General features: G+C 46.1%; 1 protein-coding gene across 4 annotated transcripts; it reads right to left on the bottom strand.

Annotated features, from left to right (window-relative positions):
- Window positions 1-890: 890 nt before the first annotated feature.
- LOC135254563 (transmembrane anterior posterior transformation protein 1 homolog) lies at window positions 891-18530 on the bottom strand. 4 transcript variants are annotated; one of them, XM_064334829.1, is made up of 16 exons: window positions 18301-18530; window positions 15166-15296; window positions 13668-13786; window positions 12500-12532; window positions 9431-9593; window positions 9177-9312; window positions 8849-8946; window positions 8243-8312; window positions 7683-7762; window positions 7323-7433; window positions 6949-7008; window positions 6460-6528; window positions 6032-6108; window positions 5513-5676; window positions 4293-4412; window positions 891-3360 (listed from the first exon to the last, which is right to left on the bottom strand). In XM_064334829.1, exons 1-16 carry the CDS (start codon window positions 18488-18490, stop codon window positions 3110-3112), a joined length of 1872 nt encoding a protein of 623 aa, XP_064190899.1. In that variant the 5' UTR covers window positions 18491-18530; the 3' UTR covers window positions 891-3109. The 4 variants fall into 4 exon arrangements, with proteins under 4 accessions (XP_064190899.1, XP_064190902.1, XP_064190900.1 ...); XM_064334832.1 differs by lacking the exon at window positions 4293-4412; XM_064334830.1 differs by lacking the exon at window positions 12500-12532 and having other exon boundaries at window positions 18301-18529.
- Between the last annotated feature and the right edge of the window lie 839 nt (window positions 18531-19369).

Raw genomic sequence — 19369 nt, 5'->3', positions numbered from 1 at the left:
TCCGACCCAACGTATGCAAAAGAAAAACAAGTGAAATGTTGCTTGGCCACAAATTCTTCTGGTGTTTTCTACAGCAGTTCCCCTTAGTACTGACTTCACTGGCATAAACCCAATGTGGTTCTCTAACCAATTGTTTGGGAATTTTAGCTAGCTTGAAGACGTGGGCCATGCAGTTTGTAAACATTACTTGACAAATTGTACTGGTGTAATTTACCCAATTAAGTTGCTAAATATGGAAGAACTTTCATAAGTGATACAGGAGGCAGTGCTTAATCAGAGCTCTCAGTCAACGACAACGCTTCACGGCGTGAGAAAAGCCGCTTCACTGTTGCATGTATATTTTTCCACTAGAGGGCAGGAGGGAACGGCATGAAGGGGACTTCAAGCTCTACCCTGAATACAACCTTCTTTTAAGTAATGCGACTATATGCCGTTAAGATCTGTGGGTAGATTTCAGACGGTCTTTTTATGGTAGTCCCGCCAACATAAAGGAACTAAAAAAGAGAGGTCACATGGCTCGATTCAACGAAAGTCCAAAGACATGCCCACCGTCCCGTCTCTAAGTTTACCATTCTGCCTTCATGCATTTCAATGCACCATCTCGCTTGAGTGACCGAGGGTTCGGAGCTGTCCCATACATATGCAAGTGTCAGAGGGCTCCACATTGCCCTTCTCTAAAGTATCTCTGGGCACTTTGGTGATGGGGATTACCCACAATACTTTGCAGCACAATGGAAAATCAGGAAAAAACTACAATCAGAAGTCAATACAATACATTACTGGTCTATCATTTTCAGTATTCTCTGTCAATGATAGATCAGTAATGTATAGATACCTGTCAGATAGAACTTTACCTTCACAAAATGTTTCCACGGAAAAAATGCAACAAATAAAGTTACAAAATCTTTTATTTATCACCCCCAATTGGCTGTGCTTCCTACAGAAGTACAGCTATTTTGAAACATGAGAAATTAAAATTAGTGAAACCATAATTCTTTGAGATTGCTTACAACACATGACAAAGATAATTCTGAGGTGTCCAAAACTGTTCCATGCAAAAACAAAATGCTATTTGACAAACCATCCAACTTGCTAAAAGACTATGATTTAAGCTCTCAAAACTGAAGCGTCTCAACTATTTCATGATTGATGTACAATAAAGGCAAATGTTTCTGTACGTGAAAATGGGATTGATGCTGGCATGTAGATTTCATAGTCTTCTGATAACTGGTCAATGATAGCCGTAAAAATCTTAAGCATTTTTGAGCCACGCCCATACACTGCTTGCAGGATAAAATGCCTTATTGGTCTTTTAAAAAGTTGGCAGCTAACTCAGACATGTTTATATACATGTATCCATAATCTCCCCTGTAGATTTTTACACAGAAGGGTTGCAAAATTAGTCATTTAAAACATCACATTTCAAAAAAAAAAAAATCCCACACTCCAAAAAACAATTAATTGGCAATTTTGTCCAAATAAGTTGTATGGGGCAAGCGCTTGTACATGAGTACCAACACATTTTCACACAAGCAGGCTACGTTCTCAAACCCACATCAGAATTTCCTACAGTGGTAAATAACATGTCATTTCACCATGGAAACAGAGCTATGATGCTTTGTTCAAGGTTGTGAGTCAAACATTAAAATGCCACAGTGCAATGTAGGCCCTGTAGCAAAGCATGACGTTTAAGACAGCATGGTACTTCAGTGCAAAACAAAATAAAAAATAAAAAAAAATACCCAAAGCAAAACTCAAACAATCCAACGTCAGAACAGCAGCAAATACAAACCTGGAAAAAAAAAAATTGCAGTAAAATATTCTCACACACGTGTGTAACGTTTGCTTGACTCGCCTAACAAAAATACTGATTGCACTGGAGAATAAAAATGATCATTAAGTTCCTGCAGGATAAATCTTAGCCTACAATGTGATGACATACAAAAGTTTAGTGTTTGCTGCAAAAATATCTCTTCATTTTGTTGCAGCTTTTAGCTTTAAATAAAATTTTCAAAACCCGTTAGAATTGCAAACAGATATATATTTTTTTTTTTACACGGACTGCATTTGAATCAAACTCATCATTTCAGCACAATCACTTATCTCGCCATTCACGCTGTCTGGTGCTCTTTAAAGTAAACCAGATTACTGATGGGTTATGATTTTGACTTTTATTTTGATAACCTGTAACACCGGTGGGGGAGGGGGCGGGGTGAACTGATGCATTTTCCCGCATCCTCGTTCAGTGTCCGTGTCACTGCACTGTTCTCCGATAGAAACTGCGCGTCAGTTCCTCTGAAGTGTCCCAGGCACGTCTTCCTGTACTGAAGGCCTTTCGCGGGATTCGCTGCTGAACTGCAGCCGCCACTGCGTCTGAGCCGCCCGTTTCCATGGCGATGGGGGTCCCATCGCCGAGCGGGGCAGGGGGGTACGGGGTCAGGGCTTGTTCATCCCCTTGGCCACATCCAGTAAATGCCTAATTAGGAGGAGAGGGGTGGGGTCAGGGGGAGAGGGCGGAGTTGAGAGGGAGAGGACAGGGTTGAGAGGGAGAGGGCGGAGTTCAGAGGGAGTGGGCGGAGTTGAATGAGAGTGGGCGGGGTTGAGAGGGAGAAGGCGGAGTTCAGAGGGAGTGGGTGGAGTTGAATGAGAGTGGGCGGGGTTGAGAGGGAGAAGGCGGAGTTGAGAGGGAGAGGACAGGGTTGAGAGGGAGGGGGCGGAGTTCAGAGGGAGTGGGTGGAGTTGAAAAGGAGTGGGTGGGGTTGAATGAAAGTGGGCGGGGTTGAGAGGGAGAAGGCGGAGTTGAGATGAAGTGGGCGGGGTTAAGAGGGAGAAGGCGGAGTTGAGAGGGAGTGGGCGGGGTTAAGAGGGAGAAGGCGGAGTTGAGAGGGAGTGGGTGTTGTTCTTCCGCCCAGGCCTCTCCCAGTAGATGTCCACTTCAAGGAACGAGGCCAGGGAAAAGCAGAAAGCTACATTTAATTCTTCCAGTCAACAATAAATTACACTGTGCATTTCAATAAATACTCGGGCGCCACTCTCTTTGGCGAGGAAAGGCTCCCGCCGTCCCGTGGCACTTGGCGCATGCTGCAGCGCCCTCTGCAGGAGGGGAGGGTCAGTCGATGCGGTTCCCGCATATTGTGAAACGGTCGATCTCCAGCAGGTCCTTTTTGGGGGTTCGGTGCTTGAGTTCGGTCCCGTCCGGCGCGAGCTCCTTCTCCTCGCTCTCGTCGGGCGTGGTCAGGAACTGGTCCGAGCTGCTGGTGGGGATGCCGGGGGCGGGGCCGGGGCCGGGGGCGGGGCTGTCCGCCTGCTGGACGGGCTGGCTGGTGATGGACGGGGACACGCCCTCGTCTGCGGGATTGCCTGGGTTTGGGGGGAGGGGGGGTGAAAACACTGCTCTGTTAGTGTTAGCTCTGACACGTTCAGATCAAAGCACGGGCATTATAACACACAGGCCAGCTGCAGGAAAGCTCCCTCCTTCTCTGGGGAAAAAAACACACAGGCAGCGAGTTCAGCTGGATGCACCCTGTAAAGCCCGATAACGTGGGCTAGGGACGGTGAAAATAACACAGATTATACATTCATAGCCCTGGATACACCTTCATAGGCCTGGATTATACATTCATATCCCTGGATTATAAATTTGTAGCCCTGGATACACCTTCATAGCCCTGGATTATACATCCATAGCCCTGGAGTGATATTCACTAAAAAACCTGTAATTAATTGCAAGGAACAATGTATAAAATGCCAAATAACTACGTAAAAGAAGGCTTCCTGAACGTAAAACGTTTATCAACACCACCTGCGTAACCTGACTTTATAAGTACATACATATTTCCGTTACTGCTTCCAGGAAGAGTATTAAAAAGCCTTCAAGGTGGAAGCAAACATTCCAATCAAAGTCAGCGAAGCTTGGGAACCTATTCACACTGAAGTAAGAAATCTGTTCACAAAGAATCATGGTCCTTCGTTGTAAGATTTGAGCTCTGGACAGAATTGGAACTGAAAGAGGCATTGTGAATACCCAGCATGCAATGTGGCTGGTAGAGTGACTCCTCCCTGTGCACTCCAATTCCCAGCAAGCCATGTGGCTGGCAATTACTCCTTCCTGCGCAATCCAATTCTCAGCATGCCATGTGGCAGGCAGAGTGATTCCTCCCTGTGTACTCCAGTACCCAGCATGCCGTGTGTGCTCCAGCGAAAGCAGGCTGCTAGCGGAGAGTTGGAACAGAGGCTTTCTGCAATGAGGGGGGTTAGAGCAGGAGGGTTCTGGGGTGCTGACTGGGCCCTACCTGGGGTTTGGGGAAACAGGAAGCCAGCGAGGGGTGGGGGGAGCAGGGAGGAGGGTTTGGGACAGGCGGCTGCACACGGGTCTGTCGCGGTAAGCAGAGGGGAGACAAGCCCCCCCGGCCCTGGGGCAGAGAGAGGGAGACAAGAGCAGAGGCCAATGCAGGTGCTGAGCAAGGGAGGAGAGCGCTTAGCCTGAACACAGAGCACCCTAGCCTGAACATAGTGCACCCTGAACAAAGTGTGTGCCCTTAGCTGGCAAAGTGTGCCCTCAGCTGGTTGAGTATGCCCTTAGCGGGCAGTGTGTGCCCTTAGCTGGCACAGTGAACCCTTAGCTGGTAGAGTGTGTCCTTAGCTGGTAGTGTGTGTCCTTAGCTGGTAGTGCACCCTTAGCTGGCACAGTGTGCCCTTAGCTGGCAGTGTGTGTCCTTAGCTGGCAGAGTGTGCCCTTAGCTGGCAGAGTGTGTCCTTAGCTGGCAGAGTGTGCCCTTAGCTGGCAATGTGTGCCCTTAGCTGGTAGTGCACCCTTAGCTGGTAGAGTGTGCCCTTAGCTGGCAGTGTGTGTCCTTAGCTGGTAGAGTGTACCCTTAGCTGGCAATGTGTGCCCTTAGCTGGCAGTGCACCCTTAGCTGGTAGAGTGTACCCTTAGCTGGCAGTGTGTGCCCTTGACTGACAGAGTGTGCCCTGCTGGGAGACGGGCAGTAGAACAGGACAGCCCTTGCAAAAGCAGGCAGCTGTGCTCTGGGGCTGGATCAGCAGGACTGCAGGACAGAGCAAGCTGGACAGACAGACAGAGCAGCAGCCCCTTACTGGGCATGTGCAGGGAGGGCAGGTCAAAGGGCACAGGACACCACAGAGAACACACAGCTGCAGGGTCTCTCACATGCAGTGTTAGACCATGGCCCGTGTAGGTCTCTAACCTGCAGAAACAGTCCAGTGTAGGTCTCTAACCTGCAGAAACAGTCCAGTGTAGGTCTCTAACCTGCAGAACCAGTCCAGTGTAGGTCTCTAACCTGCAGAACCGGTCCAGTGTAGGTCTCTAACCTGCAGAACCGGTCCAGTGTAGGTCTCTAACCTGCAGAACCGGTCCAGTGTAGGTCTCAAACCTGCAGAACCGATCCAGTGTAGGTCTCTAATCTGCAAAACCGGTCTAGTGTAGGTCTCTAACCTGCAGAATCGGTCCAGTCAAGGTGTCTAACCTGGGGGAAACAGTCTGGGTTCTTACCTGGGGGGGCCGTGAATCTGCTCCTGTTGGTCTTGCTGGAGGCCCTCCCCGGGGCCGCAGTGGGGGGGGTCTGGAACAGCTTCTCCTCCATGTTGGCCTCCTTAATATATAAACAAGACTTTCCCAGCAGGACAATGCTGTTCAACACTTTGAGTGTTATCATCCTGGGGAAAGACAGTGTGTAGAGGGTCACTGTAGGTCAGGCACATCCGTTCAATCCAACAGTGACATGCTTTGATCTTTGAGAAATACACTTGAGTGCCACTTAAGTACAGATACATGGTTGAGGGCTGGAGCTCCCAAATCAGGTCATAAAGTGAGCTCACAAATCAGGTCTACACACACTTCACAAGCTAGACTGTATCTACAGCAGTGCTAATTTGAGGGACTACAGCAGTGTAAATGGCAGAAGGACTACAGCCATGTAAATGACAGAGGGACTAAAGCATGGACCTGAAGACCACACAGAAGCCCTGCACCAGTGAAGTGTAAAATGTTGGACTGGGAAATGAATCTCACCCCAGGTAGAAGAGCAGCAGACAGACCAGGACCAGCGACCCCTGTATCCTCACTGAGCTGGTCACCACTCGGATCAGCTGCCGCACAACAATCACAACACATCAGTGATTACACTGATCCACGCACTCTCCAATCAGGAACTACACTGATCCACACACTCTCCAATCAGAAACTACACTGATCCACACATTCCCCATTAGCTTCTACACTGATCCACACACTCCTCCAGAGACACAAATAATGGCTAAAAAACACATTTATAATAGGCATCATAAAATGTATGCATCAAACAACCAAATAATGTATCACCAGTTTTAAAAATGGATATCATAAATCACTTGGGTCCTATACAGGACACAGTAAGTAAGTATGACTAAGGAAAGGAGAAGCAGGTGACTGAAGGTGTGCTGAAGAACAGCTGAACTCACCAGCAAAGCCAGAGGAAGAGGGATGAATCCCATTCTCCTGGAGACAGAGTCGCTGTAGTCTGTATAAGCCTGAGGTCACACAGACGGGTCACAATCAGGACACTGTGTACAACTCTATCTGCATTCATAAGTCTCTGATTTAACAGTTAGAAAGCTCCACTGTGTAAAACTCTATCTGCATTTACATTAATATGTCTCTGATTTGGCAGTTAGATGGCTCCACTGTGTACAACTCAATCTGCATGTGTGTAACTACAGCACCTGATTTGGCATTTAGAAAGCTCCACTGTGTATAACTCAATCTGCATCTCTGACAGTAAGGTTCCTGATTTAGACATCTCCACTGTGGTTTGTGAAGCTGCTATATTCGATGTGAACTACATTAGGTTTAATCCAGCAGCTTCCTGTTCCTGATACCGAGGGCCTGCTTGCACACTGCTGCAGATGAAGACGCTGTAACACAAACGTGGTTTCTCATTTCCGACTCACGTTCTTCTGCCGACTGCTCACGAGGTCGAAGGCCAGACTGGCTCTGTATTCGCTGTAGACCTGAGGGGACAAAGAACACGAGGAATCTTCTGGTAAAATTTGTGAACCAGGATGCAGTATACAGTCTGTACACAGACTGTATAATTACAGACTGCAAATGTAAGTCACACAGTGACATAATCCTATGGCATAATTAGCATAACAGGCCAGGAGACATACATGGAAGGATTTATAGCCATATCTAAAATGGTATCACGTATGTCAGGTACTACTGTTACAACTACCGTGATGTCATAGGTACTGCAATTACATCTACTGTGATGTCACAGGGACCGTAGATACATCTGCTGTGATGTCGTGCACACCGCACTTACGTCTGCCGTGATGTCATTGAACTTTGTGATGAAAGCGTGCTTTACAATGTCGACGGCGATCTCTGAGGCAATGACCATGCAGACGTCAGGGAACAGAACCCACAGGTGATCGGAACTTTGGGATAAGTAGCACACAACAGTCAGCCAGTCATCATACACTGACTCAGCAGACGATCAGACAGTAACACAGTGTACTTGGAGAAGCCAACACGCACAGCAGTTCCACTCAGTGAGAACCACAGAAAACAGTACTTTTAAAATTCTGTGCAGTTGAGCGTTTTAACGAAAAGGAAAACAGACCCTTCGTCTGTTACAGCTGGGCAGTAATACAGTGTCTGTAGAAAGGAGCTCCTCATTACCTGGGTTCCATGAGAACTGCTCCATGTTCCGAAGACACACGATCAGGAGCAGCACGTAGTTGGTGAATCTTTCTTTGATATCTAGGAAGGAAAGACACTGGTGCTAAAAAATAGTTGTAAAAAGCGCTATACAAAAAGAATCAATTTGATTTGATAAAAACAAGCACCCCTACCAATGACAAAACCGCATTTCAGACATATATTCCAAATACCTCTCAAAATACCTTCTCTAAACACACTGCTAAATACATTCATTCATTTAAAAAAATTCATAATACACACACAGTATAATCCAGAAGCACATTAAAATACTAAGCAAAAATAATCATAGCCAAGCAAAATGCTTAAAGCACTGATTGCTGCAACTCTGTCTCAGTTCATAAATGCTCAGAAGGATCTCTCATCTTTTCCTCATGAGATTCAGATCTGAGCGTGCTCAGAAGAATCACTCATCTTTTCCTGATGAGATTCACAGGAGTTTCGTAAAACCAAGCCCACATTTTGACCAGTCATGGCCTCCTGGCCATGTATGGAATGAAAAGCACAGCTGGAAGATCTTACCACTGTTGGACATCTGAAACAGGTTATTCTTCTCAAACTTCTTGAACACGCTTCCTTTGATCTCCACAAACTGCATGTGATAAAAAGGGGACAAACATGAGGTTTGTTCAATCAAACTGCAGTGAGGCTTATCCTTGCCTGTGACAGAGACACTGTAGTAGGCATTTTAATTATTCCTTACACAGTTATCCACGTAACTGAAGGAACTCAAACCTAACAAAGAGGCTTAAAGTAAACTCAATCTGACCCTTATAAGACAGAGGCAGTAAGATTTGCTGTTGTCACAAGTCCCAGCAAAACAAGTTACATGTCAGGAAACCATCATTTTAATGAAAGTTAATTCATCTGAAATATTTGCTTGCTCAGTTTGCAGCTCTACCGTAGCTAAAAGTAGGTAGCTAATACCATTTCTTTAAAATAATTTATTTGCTAGCTTTCGAACACTAATCACAATTTTCAAAATCTTTCCTTGTTTGCTACATTACCAACAACACCAGCTCTGTTACAGCCAGCAACAGCTACTAGTAAACTAACAAGCTATCCAGTGCAGGTGAGTTTAACAAAAATGCAGGCTAGCTTTTGGGTTTTCTATCTGAAGAAACTCACATTGTTGGACATCATGATGGTGAGCAGTGACTTGTTGTGAGAGTTGAAGGCCACGTTGAGGGTCGTGGCTTGGACCATTATGAGAATGGCATGGAGAACTGTGGAAAAATGCTGAGGAAAACTGCACAGTGCTGGAGCTAACACACACACTGCTCAAACCTACACACACACACACACACACACTGCTCAAACCTACACACACACACTTCTCAAACTAACATACATTGCAGAAAATAACACACACACACACACACACACACACACACACCCTGCAGAAACTAGCACACACAGTGCTGAACCCTGACCTCTGAACCCTGTGGAAGGATACAGACATACAACACAGCCATGAGGAAGTGGGGAATGACTCCAATGTGGGCCCGCTTCTTCTTCTTTGGCTCTGTGGCAGTCCAGTACAGTGCGTCCAGGATGTCCTGGCCAAAGGAGGAGAACAGCCGATCCGCTACCTGCAAGGGGGACAGCCAAGTTCAAACAGCCAATCCACTACCTGCAAGTGGGAAGGGAAGACCAATTTCAAGCAGCCAATCCACTACCTGCATGAGGGTAGGCATGTTATAGACATACCTCCAGCATGTTGTAGATGATGTACAGCTTTATGACCGACTGCCCCCGGATCAGGTGGTACATCATGGAGTAGTCCACATAGTGCATCATGGAGTAACAGATGATCATGATGAAGCCCTTCAACAGGTCACACACCTGGGCCGGCTGCAGGAGCCGTGAGCCGCTGAAAATACACACACACACACACGCGTGTACACACACACGCACACGCACATGCACACACACACACAGAAAAGGACATGTTAGTCCAGGGATAGAACTACACTACATCAGACTGGGTCTTTAGACAGAGAGAGATATTATTATTATTATTATTATTAAGATTCCAGTAAGTACAACATGCAACATGCGTAAAAGAAAATGAAACAGAAAATTAGAAATTACATGATTTCTTTATATTGCATTTTACGCAGCTGAAGGATACTCAGAAGTATTTAGGTTATATTGTATGTTACGCAACTGAAGGATACTCAGAAGTATTTAGGTTATATTGTATGTTACGCAACTGAAGCATACTCAGAAGTATTTAGGTTTCCCAAGAGTCCACATGTGGCTCTCAGCCAGTAGGTCCTTGAACACTAAACCAGACCCTGAGTCACAATCTTCACCAGGTGGAGATACCATGTGACTGTGGCTGACACACATACTCTGCTGCACACAGACAGACAGACCTGGTTTATCAGATTCCTAAGAATTTAAAAGATCTGCTTTGACATACATAATGCTGATCACTACACTATTACAAAAAAGCATTCAGCCAATGGCGTTAGTACATCCAGGGAACGAACACGGTAAGATATCACAGGACTCAAGAAGGGGTTAAGTTAAGTTTAATTAATTTGATACTTCTTTTGCTGAGTCACTCAAAATTGTCAGTTTGCTGGCTACAAAGGGGGAACCACTGCACATCAAGATGTCTAATTCAGTCCCTGAGGTGGAACTTCATCCCAGTTCAGTACAAATATTAACGTTTCCTACAATCCCATGAAAAATTTTTAATGTGAAGAGCGTCCCCATGTGGCTGAGTAGAGAAGTTGTATTGCGGTGCAGGGTGAACGGCAGGCCACTCATAGCAGGGTGAGGCTACAGGTCAATCTCATCACATTAAACAGCCAATTCATTCCATTAGCAGTTTGGCGGCTTAGCGGCTCAGGCTAATACCCCTCCACTGTAAGCCAGGAGCTAGCCGCTGCGTTTGGAGCGACAGGGCCCCCGCATCGCGGAATTTAACCTTCATCTGTTCTGCAAAGCACACCGCAGCGAGCTCAATGTTACAGGGGGAGGTGGTTAGCATGAGGATGCTCAGAATGTGCTGGGGTTAACAGGCTTTTAGGTACCACAGCTCCACACCTCCAAAAAACAAACTCGTATAAATCTCTGGTAGCCTTCATTTAGCACCGTCTTCAAAAATGCTACAGCTATGCTAGCCAGGCAGTCGTGATACTGCGGTGAGATAAACTGTGACAGAAAGGGAAGTGATAATATATATAATAATCACGCTTCTGTGAACCAAAATTTCTGAATAAATATCCTCACAACAAAAGCAGAAATGATGGTTTCTGAGCCAAAGAAGCACAAAAAGCAGAAACAACCGATGGGCGATTTCTTGATTGTAGATAAGATTCTCAGATTATAAAAAAAGCACATAGGCCTCTCCCATGGGGGCGACATAGCTCAGGAGGTAAGACCAATTGTCTGGCAGTCGGAGGGTTGCCGGTTCAAACCCCGCCCTGGGCATGTCGAAGTGTCCTTGAGCAAGACACCTAACCCCTAACTGCTCTGGCGAATGAGAGGCATCAATTGTAAAGCGCTTTGGATAAAAGCGCTATATAAATGCAGTCCATTTACCATGGCAGACCCACTCTCAGCCACTAGGGGGCATTAGTCACTGTGACCACACTCAGCCCACTGTGATTGACAGGCTGGAGTTTCTGTTGGGATATCCAAGCAAGTGGATTCCACAGCTTCAGCCTCTTCAATCCATCGTCTAGAACCCTCTGCCAACAGAATTAAGTCCTGGGGGGCAACGCCGACTATCTTCTCCTACTGAGCTCTACAGTATCCCCAGCAGCACTCAAATGGAGATACTGGTGTTTCACAGAACAAACAAAGAACAAAGTCCAGGTAGATTTTCAAGATGTTTCCACTTTAACTTAGGATGTAATGCTCATTTTCTCAAACTTCCTGCTGACCTGACATTCCAAAGCACGTTTTACACTGACGTTACAGTACTAATCAGGAAGGATGGGTTACAGTAATGATCACGGTGGCTGTGTTACTGTAGTAATGAGGATCGATGTGTTAGAGTACTGATCAGGGTGGATGTATTACAGTAGCAATCAGGGTGGATGTATTACAGTAGTGATCAGGGTGGATGTGTTACAGTAGTAATCAGGGTGGATGTGTTACAGTAGTGATCAGGGTGGATGTGTTACAGTAGTGATCAGGGTGGATGTGTTACAGCAGTGATCAGGGTGGATGTGTTACAGTAGTGATCAGGGTGGATGTGTTACAGTAGTAATCAGGGTGGATGTGTTACAGCAGTGATCAGGGTGGATGTGTTACAGCAGTGATCAGGGTGGAGGTGTCACATTCCTCCCCTGCACATAAAGCTTCTGGACAGGCCGCAAACCCTCAGTGTGAAGTGAGCCATTAATGGTGAAACTGCGGCTATGCTGAGCGAAGCTGAATGAGGCCCGTTTCTCTCCCACCGCCCCAGAGCGTTCACGTAGCGGAAGCTTGCTTTTGGCGCCCGAGCTAGCGCACTACAACCGTTACACAAGCCGTGGTCGGGCGCCAAGTGCGCACTACAAGTAGCACACTCGACTGGAATGCTTCGTTTCCGCTACGCGAACGCTCGGCGTTCCGGTGCAACCGCGGCCTTAGCGCCAGCGCTGCCGTCGGGCGGGGACCTCTCCGGACAGGGAGACCGGCGGCGGTGTTAAAGAGAAGGGAAGCGAAGCTGCTCGACTGCCAGATCTACGGAGACGGCGGTGGGCTGAAGCTCTACAGCGGGGCGAAGCCACACCTGCCGTCCGCGCACACAGAGCCACAGGCAGACCGGCCTACCTGCTCTTTTTGCAGTACGGGCAGACATATGCCCTGAGGGCAGAAAAAGTGGAAGAGAAGGGGAGGGGGAAAATAATCACAACCTGTTTAATCTTCTTCCCCATGTCCTGTGTGTGTCGTGTTGCTGATGAAACTTTGATATTTCAGATTTCAGTTTATGTTCTTATGGACATAAATAACGTCAGGACTGGAAAACGAAATGCTCGGCTTCAAAACATTTCACACCTACCATGGGTGTGGCGCTCTGCAGTGCAGCACATACATATGGACTGTGTACTCGCTGAACGCACAGACACGCACAGACATAACCGCGCACTGCTGGGGTTCGTTCAAGGACGCAGTGTAGTGTGCCACTTCAACGTGAGAAACATTCAGACATAAAACGCACTTTATTTAAATGAGGCATTTTCGTCTGAGTTTAGGAATGCCTGACCGTACAAACGCCAGTAACTCGTGTTTCTGTAACGAAGCAAACGGAATGAAAGCCTGGATAAGGTCCTGGATAAAGGCTTAGGGGGGCACTTCTAGGGGGGGGCGACATAGCTCAGGAGGTAAAAGCGGCTGTCTGGCAGTCGGAGGCATGCTGATTCGATCCCCCGCCCTGGGTGTGTCGAAGTCTCCCTGAGAGAGACACCTAACACCTAATTGCTCCCAACGAGCTGATTGGTACCTTGCATGGCAGCCTTTCACCGTTGGTGTGTGTATGAGTGTGTGTGTATGGGTGAATGAGAGGCATCAATTGTAAAGCGCTTTGGATAAAAGCGCTATATAAATGCAGTCCATTTACCATTTACTTCTGCTTTAGCTGCTGATTAATAGGCGAGCCACGTGGCACATATGTTTCATAACGAAACAAGATCACATGTGCAGCACTTCCATGCTAAACTTTCAGCCTATATAAGATATACAAATGGAGCAGGACAGTTTCATGTGTATATATAGGGCATATATGACCATTCCCTGTGTACAGGGTATACATGAATGCTTTCTGAGTATAGGGTATATGGGACTGCTCCCCATGTTTAGGGTATATATAACTCTTCCCTGTGTTTAGGGTATATGAGACTGCTCCCTGTGTTTAGGGTATACGTGACTGTTCCCTGTGTTTAGGGTATATGAGACTGTTCCACGTATTTAGGGTATATAACGGGGCGTACTGGACGCTCACCTGAGGCCGCAGCAGGGCAGGGTGAGCAGTCGAACCAGAGCCAGCAGGACCCGCAGGGGCAGCAGGGTGAACACGTACAGGAAGGCATCCAGGCACAGGAAGAACCCGAAGAGCATCAGCTGCAGGATCAAGGTTCAGCATCAACATTAACGCACAGAAAACAGTGTGGCTAAAACATGAGAATGAACTTACATCTGCCAACCGGCAGAGCCAGAGTACAGCATGGACACTAACACCCAGCCAACAGTGCGCCACAGACAGCTGCTACCCGGGTTAAACATGACCACAGCTAAAGGGAATCTGCTGAGTGTGCACATGCACACACACACAAAAACACACACGCACACACACAAACAAACACACACACACACACGCACAAACAGACACCCACAGACACACGCGTATGCACGGTAACACACAAGCACTGGAACACACGCACGTATACACGAACACACACACCTTTGCAAAGACAGCGATCATGTTGCCGCTGTGAGCGGGTGACACAGCTGCAGTCAGACAGCAGAGGCTCAGCTTACTGGAGCCACGGGGAGGCGGGGCCGCAGGAATCTGAGGAATCCTCTTTGTCTGGGGTCGAGCGGCCTTTTCATTGGCCCGAGCTCTCATTGCAGCAGCCAATCAAGCAACCTTCACAAGCCCAGCAGGAAGCGCACAGAACCAGCCTCCCATACTGGGATCTTTCCCCAAATATCCACTACAAACGAATCTCCATTCTGTACCCCGTGGAAAGCAGAGCTGTGTGGATGCATTTCCCGGGAAGTCCTCAGCTAATGGAGCCAAAATGGCTTCCCACAGTTGGTAGGCCACCACAGCCAAGCCATGCATTTAGAATATGACCTTTTCAAAATGGTTTAACTTAGTACTGATTTACAAACACTATGTAGAGTGCAAATACTGCATCTGTTATCATAAAAAATGAGTGAGGTGCCATATTTCCAATGACTCTGTGTGCACTGATAATAATAAGATTATACATTCCATGCAGCAGAGCTGGTGATAAGAAAGCAAGGTGGTGCATTCTTATCGCCTGGTGGTCAAACTTGTTATTACGCTGCAGTTCATTACTCAACCTGAATAGGTCAAAGTACTGCATGGTGGACCCTTGAGGCAACAGCACCCTCTGTTGGACAGACACGACACTGCAGTGAGCGATGCAGCTCTTCTGATTGGCCAGTAGGCGGCAGTGTGACCACTTGTTTATCATCACCCGTCCGGTGCAGTTGTCTGGTGTCAGTACTCTGCCCAGGGATGGATCACACAGCTCAGAGCACGAGAACCAGATTAAAAATAACAACTACACGTCTTTATGCCTAATCTAGTGAGAAGCAAAAATTAATCACATTTACAGCGTTCGTCAAGCTATGTTATTAAATTCAAATGTGGAAAAGACATCTGAATTTGGCGAATGACCACATCAGAATCTGGCGAAAGACCAGGTACTCAAACACGGCTGACGTCAGGCAGAAGAGACACAGCGTACCTTTTCCAGCTCCCTGGGGATTCTCAGGCATGTGTACACCCTCTCTCTCCGCTCGGTGTACTTGGCCTCGTTGTGTTCCAGAAAGTAGCCCCTCGTCAGCTCAGTGCCGATGAACCGGAACAGCGTGAGATCTGAATTTCAGGAAGAGATAAAAATTCTAAACAACGGCGTAACAGAAGCAAAAAAACATTCCCCCTGGCACCAGCCGATACACATATTTACTCTCACAAATGTGAAAACACAACTGGAGAATACACAGAGCCTGAGCATTTCATTCCACTATGCGTTACTGATGAGTAAGGGGAGGAGTCTCTCAGAGCAGTGTGTGTTATTAATGAGTAAGGGGAGGGGCTTCTTTGAGCATTGTGTATTATTAATGAGTAAGGGGCGGAGTCTCTCAGGGTTCCCCAGTGCCCTGTGATTGGCTTGCGTGTTTCAGCCTTGCAGAAAAAAAAGCCTCTGACAGTTCAGCGTTGCCATGGAGACAGTGTAAATATTCATATCCAGATCTAGGTCTGCTGCCAGGTAACTGGCACCTGGATGCGCAGGTTCACCTTCAGGACAGAGCAGCTGAAAGGCGTGCCAAAAGGCAGGTAATTCAGGTAGCATGAGCAGACGGTGGCAGATAATGAATGCATTTACCCCCAAGCCGTGCCCTGAATTAGTGCCACAACACAGCAGACTACGTCAAGTCTATGTTTAGCCTTCATATATACTCTTATGAAATATCCAATAAAACCACTCAGTCATCAACCCAGCGGGTTTCCTCAAAGGACCCCGGGAGCTGTTTTATGGTTGATAGCTTGCCTTATAACTGCACTATAAAAGGAAGTGAAGCTTCGGTATTTAAAGAAGCTAAAATTAAAAGCTTAGTACCTCTGATCAATCTATCTCCCTGGCTTTACCAGACCATCCGTCAGACAATAGAAACCATGAATACTTTATCTATGGACAGCTGAACCTTAACCTTAACTGCCCCCCCAAAATAAAATAAATAAATAAATAAATAAATAAAGTTAAGAAAGACAATCACACCTTAATGGACTCCTGAAATATACTGTGCATCTCATTCTCCTGCTGGCTGCTGTATTGGTATAAGAAATCACAGCTAAAGTAATTAGTTGGCGTTGAAGTGATTGTGCTCTGCTCATTTTAAGGCCACTGCTGCTGGATGAGTCCTGTAAGTCCTGTGGAAGGATGAGTCCGTGGGGGCTGTCTAAAATCCATTTAGCACAGAAAGCATCAGGGCCAAATCCACAATAACTATTACTCAATAGGCTTTATAAGTTGGGAAATGCAGTAGAGCTATTTGAAGCTGTATTAGGATACGATACCAAACACTTCATTAACAGTACTGGTTGATATAGAGTACCTATACATGCAGGCCACCTTTGTTTTTAAAAAACTGGAATAGCTAATGATCAAAATTCTACATACGACTTTAATGAGATTTCATTATTAATGTTTTTTATGCTTTGAAAATCTACTCTAGTTAGCAAACAGTACTAAAGTTGTTTTTCTCTATTATAAAGACGGATAGAGAGTTAACCATTAGTTCAGTTCCACTTTTATCCCCTGCAGAAACATGCTCGGTGACAGAACCAGCATTACATAAAGTTAAGGAAATAAGGGGATCGTACGCGTGGGATACCGATTCCAACCTTACACCGATGAGATCCACGTACTGGACCATGGCTTTAATTCTGCGCAAAAATTCTGCGTTTACTTGCATGTCAACACTGTCAACGTTCCTCTGTAAAATCTACAAATGCAAATACTTCCGAATATCTTTTAAATGAGCCTATAATTGGCTGGCAGTAAAATGCATGTCCACTGAGACTTGTCTTGGCCATCAAACAGCACGTTGGTCAAGGCTGAACCCCAGAACAGCATCATGGACCGCGGATCGATACTTCACACACCCTTATTCTGCATTGAGGTTTAGACGGGTAACGCTAGACGTGCTAAAAATAAATACATACTAAGAAATTATTAATTAAATGCAGACATGGATTGCCTGCCACACTGATACTTCCCTCACAAATGAAAACCAAGTATGTATTCCCTCAAAACATTTAGCTAGGTATTTAGCCTAATAATAACCCACTTGAACTACAATGCTAAGAAATGTATCTATTTTCAATTCTGTTAACCAGCGAAGGTAACTGGCTAATCAGTCAGTTAGCCACAAGGTACTGTATCGTTCTGCGTTACACAGCTCCGGGTTTTGCGATATCCAGCTGGTTTCCCAGTTCGGCATGAAAATTGGCTAGCAAGGGATAACGTTTGACAGATACAAGCTACACGACTGCCTGTCATTACATGGACTATCTAGCAATATGAGTTGCCATACCATGCACGGAGACAAAGCATAGCAGGTTTTTGAATATTGACAGTAGTGAAATATAGCGGCGAGTTACATGTGCTAATGATTAAACAATGCCATGAGTTCTAGAATGGAAGCTGGGTTATTGGTGAAAGGGTAAGCAGCCACTCTCGATAATTAGCAAACGTTAGCTAGGACAGAGACCATCGGCTAGCTTTACGTTAGCTAAGACCAAGAGCCCTGGTAGCCTGTTAGGCTGGACCACGAGTCTGGCTAGCCCGTCAGCCCGACTAGCACATCACCTAGAACTGACAGCCTGGCTATGTCATTAGATCTAGCCATGACCAACAGCCTGGCTAGCCCGTTAGCCCACTTTGGACTTGGAATTCTCCTGCACTCGGTAACATTGAACGCATGTGGTTACTGCTTATTCCAGCTACTGGCAACCAGGTAGATTAAATATGCTACATATTTAGCTGTCTTTTATGTTCGTTTGCATCTGAAGTTTAGCTTGCAGACTGCTAACTTTACATATTTATTCTGATAAAACGTCATTGCACGAAATATTCACATCCAACGTAACACTGACGTTAGCATTAACATTAGCAATAATTCGCTGGCAGGTAGTTTAACTAGCCAGTCTAGATGAGGCTCCACAACGAAGTGTCATGCTAATATCTAACGTAACGATTAAAAACAAAAATATGACATAACCCCCAGGGCCTTTGCACAGTCCACTGTGACAGAGCTGGACGGGCAGTGGTGTCCACCGCTGGTACAGCTGGCTGCTTGGCCAGCGACCGACTCACCTGAGAGACTGCTCTGTTTACCCTTCTTGCCAGCGTTTCTCTCATAAAAACCCAGAGTTTCCGTAACTTCCGAAGGGCTGCTGTTCTTCTCTGACTTTATTTTGCTGCTCCCAGTCAATTTCTCCCTCTCCTTGTCCTCCGTTTCGGTGTCTTTTTCCTCCCCAAGCCCAGCTGCCACCGAATCCGCCATCTTCGCTCAGTCGCAGCAAGAGCAACTGACGCAAAATATAAACTCAACGTCATCACGTCACGTTGGAATATATTACTCCAAATCCCAGAAAGCTCCTTTGGTTGTTTTTGTGCTGATGACGTTTAACTTCAGGGACGTCGGTCCAATCCGATGGTCCAATAATATAAGAAAAGGCCCGATGTTGGTGTCAGTTTTGGCCGGCCACTACTAAGACACCTGAATCTACTTATTAAGGTATTGATTGAAGACCAAAAACCTGTCACCAATCAGCTGAGCTATACAGTACATGTGCTGTCACCTTCAGCTGAATCTATGCAGTATACATGCTGTCACCATCAGCTGAGCTGTGCAGTTGTACCCTGCACTTTTAAGGCTGGTATGATAAGCATTTTAAAGCAACTCAAAGTCAGGTGGGGAGGACAGAACCACTTTGTAGAGCACAGAGATGACCTGAAACCCTCAAACGTGGGCTCATGCAGTTCTATTGATGATATAATCTTTATCATATTCTTTTTACTTCCACTAGATGGTGCGAAAGTATCATCTTTCAGAGGTTTGGTGCTTCTGTTTCTGTCATGTTCTAGATGTGAAGTGAAAACAGTGTAGCCACGCATATTTGCACATTTTAGACCCTTTAAAGGACTAGTATGACCCCAGCACTACCGAGTTAAGATCAATTGGATGAATGGTGGTAAAAATTAGTGGTCATTATAGTTGACATTTGCATCTGTTTTGGACCATTTTTAATGCACATGTGACCGATCTGACGATTGCAGGTGTAATTTTGGTCACAGATTCCTTGTACCATATAAAATTATGAAGTTCTTATACAAACCCTGTTTAGTGTGTGTGTGGGCATGAGGAGTTATGTAAAACAAT

This window comes from Anguilla rostrata, chromosome 5 (assembly GCF_018555375.3).
Source record: "Anguilla rostrata isolate EN2019 chromosome 5, ASM1855537v3, whole genome shotgun sequence".
Lineage (NCBI taxonomy): Eukaryota > Metazoa > Chordata > Actinopteri > Anguilliformes > Anguillidae > Anguilla > Anguilla rostrata.
This window is presented reverse-complemented; position numbering and strand designations above follow the sequence as displayed.

Coding starts and splice junctions, on each gene's coding strand:
- LOC135254563 (XM_064334829.1), bottom strand. CDS start 18,490: ATGGCGGATTCGGTGGCAGCTGGGCTTGGGGAGGAAAAAGACACCGAA. Junction 8,947..9,176: donor CATGGCTGTGTTGTATGTCT/GTATCCTTCCAC, acceptor ATTTTTCCACAG/TTCTCCATGCCATTCTCATA. Junction 8,313..8,848: donor CCATCATGATGTCCAACAAT/GTGAGTTTCTTC, acceptor TATCACATGCAG/TTTGTGGAGATCAAAGGAAG.